At 35.5% G+C, this 6000-nt stretch overlaps 1 protein-coding gene across 1 annotated transcript in view; it reads left to right on the top strand.

The window, feature by feature from the left end:
* LOC144965910 (archaemetzincin-2-like) overlaps window positions 1–5359 on the top strand; it is a 6513-nt gene extending 1154 nt beyond the window's left edge. Inside the window, exons 2-6 of the mRNA XM_078901758.1 lie at window positions 1–79; window positions 491–808; window positions 1858–2085; window positions 3581–3729; window positions 4343–5359. The exon at window positions 1–79 is cut by the window's left edge and continues 203 nt beyond it. Coding sequence (XP_078757884.1) covers window positions 1–79; window positions 491–808; window positions 1858–2085; window positions 3581–3729; window positions 4343–4554 — 986 coding nt within the window. The 3' untranslated portion in view covers window positions 4555–5359. The remainder of the gene's footprint in view (window positions 80–490; window positions 809–1857; window positions 2086–3580; window positions 3730–4342) is intronic.
* The last annotated feature ends 641 nt before the right edge of the window (window positions 5360–6000 follow it).

The raw sequence follows: 6000 nt of genomic DNA, 5'->3' as shown, positions 1-6000 counted from the left end.
AATTTTTTCAATCTATTCCACCTCCAACTTCCATCGATGACTGGCTGGCACAGTATGTAGAAGAAGGTCAGAGCTTCAGGTAATCTACTAGAAACACACTTTTAAATGGGTATTCTTGGATGTGTACATTTTTATGGATTTACACCCAGGCGCAGAGATCATTTGTTTTTGTTAATAATAATATTGATAGTAATTAATATTAAGTCTTCTGAAATTTGTCCTACCTTCTCTCCATATTTTTTTTAAAGGAAGAGAGAATGTTCATGGTTCAAAATTTCATCATCATTTTTTTTTCTTATATATATTTCTAAATTCCTATGGGCACATTAAACTGAATCCCTATAGGTGAGAGAGATGCATTTACTCTATAGTCTTGGTTTACAGCAATTGGAACGTTTTGATTTTCTGGTTCTTATTCTATGATGTTTACCAATCAAAGAAAATGTCAATGTTACTGATAAATATAATCTTTTTTTTTCATATTTTCCAGGCAATATTTGAAAGAGAATCCTTGGTTTTCTAACAGAAAACACAAATTTATGAGACAAAAGTTTGTTTCAAATGGGAAAACACTGTCTGAAAGATACCCTGATGGCAAGATCTGCATTGCCAAGCTTGGAGATTTCTGTGGCATGTCATTTGACGAGTTGGTGGATTACACATCCAAGTTCCTCTGTTTACCGGTCCAGACATTGAGCAGCTTAGAGATAAAGGAAGTAGACGGGAGTTTGAAATTTATTGAAAATCCAACCTCTAAGCCTACTGGTAGATCGACATCGAGGATTCGTTATAGCCACCTTCAAACAAGGTTCAAAATTTTGTTTGTCCCTGATTTAAGTGGTTAAATACAGTACTCGCTGGATTCGATCAAGCTGAATTGCAGTATACTATGCAATGCAGCACGCTGGACCCGGGTGAATGAATTTTATCTACATAATAAATAGTAACCTCTCACATGAGAAACAGATTTCGGCAAACTCATTTTTGACTTCATTTCAGAACGTTCTGGAACCAGCGAGTACGGTATCCTTTTCATTATAATTGTCTGAGTTATATGTAACAGACTCAACAGTCATAAATTTATAAATCTTTACTTCTTACTGGGTTGATAGCCTTTATTTCAGCTGCTTGATTTTATTTGATTTTTCTTTTAAATATCTTTTTAAAATGTGTGTCTGTATCCCTCAATTTCAGTTTGGGATCTAAAACCACAAAAATCATTTCCAACTTCATCAGGAGAAACTTTCTCCATGTTCTTTTGATAATATGAATACAGTCGATTTTATTTCAATCTTGTCTATTTGATGGTAACATTTCTAGCTATTGTATAGCTTTATGAGGAGATACGTGCCACCAGTAATGGATTTATTTATATCGCAAACTTTTGTGATCTTTTTCCATTTTCATCTATTCATATCCTTTTTTTACCACTGTAATTTCATATGCACTTTTATTCTTATCATATCATGTGAATGGTTATTAAGACCAATCGACCTGTGATTAAATAAAATTATAATTTTAATATTGTAAAAATGATTGACGCTTTTTCAAGCATAACCTTGAAACTGTCGACTGAAACAACATTTTTCATTTCACACTTGACACTTTTTCAGCTTATGCTAGGTGTGTATCTATATCAATAAAGATTTTCAGATCTTTTAAAAAAATTAAAAGATTTTTTACACTTTTTGCATCCAGCTGTAGTGTTGGATCACCCATTACATATTTTGTAACAATTTTATAATTCAAACTCATGAGTAGGAAAGAAAATCAGAAAGAGGTTTTAAAAATAAGTGTAGGTACTTTATGACTTGTGATTATGAGAGTTGAGTTATTTATTTTTTGGTCAATTACCAGACACAATAACAGCACAGGACATCTCCAAATCCGAGTGGACTCCATATTACCAAAACTACGTTTTGCTATTCCTGATGATGCTCTGTGTCTCATAGCCCTGACTGAGTACGACTTGTATGGTGATGACAGCGACCTCTTTGTTGCAGGAATGGCCAGTGGTAACGAACGTGTGGCCATCTTCAGCCTTCTGAGATATGACCCTGCTTTGAGATTTTCACAAGAGTTTTGGTGAGTTTGTATAGGATAGTGAAAGTCTTATGTTATTATTATTACTAGTATGTTACCAAATTCTGGCTCAAGATATTCTGATGTTGCTTGATAACTTTATTTTAATATGAGAATCAGATCTGAGCTTTTGAGTGAGGAGGACTTTGGTCCCAACTTTATGTGAAATCGCACCCACCCCCCCCCCCCCCCCCCCCAAAAAAAAAAAATAAATTTAAAAAATGAAATAAATAAAAAACAAAAACAAAAAAAAACAACTAAAAAACAAAAACATCATCGGTGTACTCAATAGGAACTGATTCTTGCTTTGTTCCAAACCCAATGGCTTCTTTCAGAGCGTGTTCTAAGTATATTGTGAACAGAATCGGGCTCAGACTATCTCCTTGGGGGGTCCCGATGTTACTTTCGAACTGCGTGTTTTGTGGCCCCTTATATCCTTGGTTGTATCTTTGTGTTGCTGAGGAGAAATCGGATTATTCGGAGCTCGTCTTCGTCTACTATTTCTGTTAATATCTCCAAAAGTTTTCCTCTGTCGATCGTATCAAAGGCTGCGGACATATCGATTCCGGTTATTGTTATGGATATGTTTTCTTTGAGTGCCTTTGCTGCCAACCATTTATGTGTCCATACAACGTCCGATGTGCTTCGGTCTTGGCGAAACCCGCTTTGGCTATGTGATAGATATTTTTCTATTTTCAGTCTAATTCTGTTGAGGACAATAGTTGACAGTGTTTTTCTTATGGTATTCAGTAATGTTATTGGGCGCAGGTTGTTTACGGGTCCTTTCGTTTTTCCTGGTTTTTGTATTGTAATTAGGACACCGCTGTTTATGTCCCAGTCTTTGTGTGTTGAGAATGTTTTGTTCATTATGTTTGCAATGCTCAGATCCAGGGAGAGGGTACCGCATTTCAGCAATTCAGCAGGAATTTCATCTTCGCCTGGGGATCTGTTATTGTTTAGGCACTTTATGCTATTTCTAACTTCAGTTGTTGTGATGCGGTTGTTTAGGTCTCTAGGGTTTCCTGAGAAGGGCGATATTTGTGAGACTTGTTTGTGAAATTTCTGCTGGAAGTGGTCAGTTACACAACAGGTCTGTTACATCAAGGCTTCTAACTTCTGTGTAAATTTTCTCCTATATTATATAGATAGAATGAAGATGACGGCATTCGGGTGTTTTTTATTGTTTTTTGCCATCTGCGTTTATGGGTAATTCTCACTGAACTGTATTAACCAGACTATAAACGTTTAAGGTTACACATAGTTTTGAATGTTGATCGGTTAAACTTCCAGGTGGCAATGTTGTGAGCTTCTTAGCCAAGCGCATACTATATATATATACAGCATTCTAATTACCATAACTAAACAAGAGCATATTTGTTAAATTCATATTGTCCTATTGTTATTTTGTATTTGTTTTGTTATTATAGAAACATTGATGCTAAGTCAATATTTCTTAAAACAGAAAGTGTTTCATAACGTGTAAATATCTTGTCATCAGGTATGAAATAGAAAGGATGAAAAATGTGACACCAGAGTTGAAAACTCGACTCATGCTCCAAAGAAGCTGCAAACTTTTAGTCCATGAAATTTGTCACCTGCTTGGCATAGCCCATTGCATCTATTTTGGTTGCTGTATGAATGGATCAGGTAAATAAGCAAGTGATATATGTGACCCATCACCCTCGTCTCTATCAATCTGTAACTTGAAAAATGCCTTTCAAAACTATTCCAACCATCATGACCAAATGAATTCTTTTGTGCAGCACCTGCTTAAAACAGGGATCGTGGCAGGATGATACGACCTAGAAAATTATAAGCAAGAAATAATTGTTTTCTTATACAACCCGACTATTATGTGAACTGGGCAATTCCAATGAAAACCATATTATTATTATTATTAATTCAGTGCTGATGGTAACAAAAAGTGAAAAAGGAGGAACCCCATTTTTACTGCATTAAAAATTGCACCTGTATGTCAACTCTGTATGTACACATCAACTCTCTCACGGCCAAGACCTACATTGATTTGGGAAGGGGGGGGGGGGGGGGGGGGGGGCAGTGGGTGGGAGGAAAGAGAAGGTAATCTTTTTTAAAAAGGATGAAATTCCTCCTTTCACTTCAAAACTGCGGATTTCCACTGATCCCAGGAAAACGATCAGCACTGATTATTATTATCATTATTCCCATCATCATCATCATCCAGAGAAAATCTCTTCAAAAGCATGTGACAATGAACAAAGTGTTTATCTTTCATTTACAGGCCATTTACAAGAGGACTTTAGCCAACCAATGATGTTGTGTCCTGTGGATTTACACAAACTACAAACACTGGTTGGTTTCAATACATGTGACAGATACGAGGCATTACTGGAATTTTACAAAAACAAAGGTTTGCAAATTGAGGCAGACTGGACTGCAAGGCGTATTGAATACATTACCAAGAACACTAATCACAATGGAAATTTGATGTAATTCTGGGTAAATGATGTAATCAAGTCCAGGTTACAATACTCGCTGGATTCTAGCACTCTGTGCAATACGGCACACAGGAGCTGGGTGACCATAATGTATTATTTATATAAGTCATTACTTCCTATGAACATCGTATTTTCCCCACACACAAATTCTAACACGCTTTATACTCTAGCTCCTCCCTAGAGTATGCAAGAATCCAGTGCTTACTGTACAGAAAATAAGCACGGCCTTTGTTTTATTCAAGGGTATGACTAATTGATGATTGATCTCATTTACATTTTGACAAAGCATATGGACGTGTTAATCGCAAAATGAATGCAATGTAATCTTACAATTACAATGCATGAATTAATTTTTAACATATGTCAATTCTGTGCTGTTACAGATTGTTTCTTTGTTTAATACAAGACTTGGTTTAGTCTGATGGTAAAAATATATTCAATTAATAGAGGTACAAATTATCCTTAACTTTTTATCATATCCCCAAAATTGACATTATATTTTTTCTTGACACCTCTGTAGTGATTTGATAGCTGGGTCTGTTACATCTGGTAGAAAGTAATTTGCAATAGACTAGAGTCCTATCTAAAGGATGCAAGCAATTGTTATTGTCTGTTCCACACTATAGAAACTGGGATAAATCATGGGCCTAATGGCTCTGAAGGACTACTTAAAGCATCACATTGGTAGAAAACCCCCCACTAAATTTCGTTTAATAGGGTTTTGACTAAAATATATGTCAATTTATTAAGGTTTTTGTAAACTAACAACAAATAGCAAAAAAAAAAAAATAAATAAAAAACGGAGCCAGGAGCTATGTGGGTATTTAGGGTGTTATCGAAAGTTTGCTCTGTATTCTGAAAGTTCAGCTATATAACGGGTTTTTGATGGCATATGCATTTTACAAAATAAGCACCAATTTTATCCTGTGTTTGACTAAATTGATTTAATGATGGAAAAGAACAATGATGTCTATTGTTTTTTAAATCATGTGAAGATTTTTATCATTACATCATTATATCATATTATTTTTAAAACTTATCCATGAGAGTGAGAGACTGGGTGGGGTTCCTGACCTCCCATAGTGGGCAGGGAGGTACACACTGTGTCTTCTATCCCCTTATATGTATGTTTTCCAATATGCTTTCTGTCTTTGTCTTGGAATGAGATTACTTGGTTTTGTCCTGGCCCTGGCTAGGAGGGAAACAGTCAAATGCATAGTTATTGTTTTGACTTTTTTCCTTGTAAATCATCTCTCTGTTACTGTTATGTATTATTATATTTGTTATTTTGAATGTATAATGTAAGCATTTGAGTGTTTTCCTCTTTGTTGGATTTAGTGCTTGTGTCCGGATGAGACATATCAGTGATCTCAAGACTAAGTACATGGGTGGTATGCTCTTGGAGAATCTACATCTGATCCCTATTTGTACCCAGTTCCCC

The sequence above is a fragment of the Berghia stephanieae genome, chromosome 2 (genome assembly GCF_034508935.2).
Source record: "Berghia stephanieae isolate SIO BIC M18660-M18661 chromosome 2, UCSD_Bste_1.3, whole genome shotgun sequence".
Classification (NCBI taxonomy): Eukaryota; Metazoa; Mollusca; class Gastropoda; order Nudibranchia; family Aeolidiidae; genus Berghia; species Berghia stephanieae.
The sequence above is the reverse complement of the archived record's forward strand: the minus strand, read 5'-3'. Positions and strand labels throughout refer to the sequence as shown.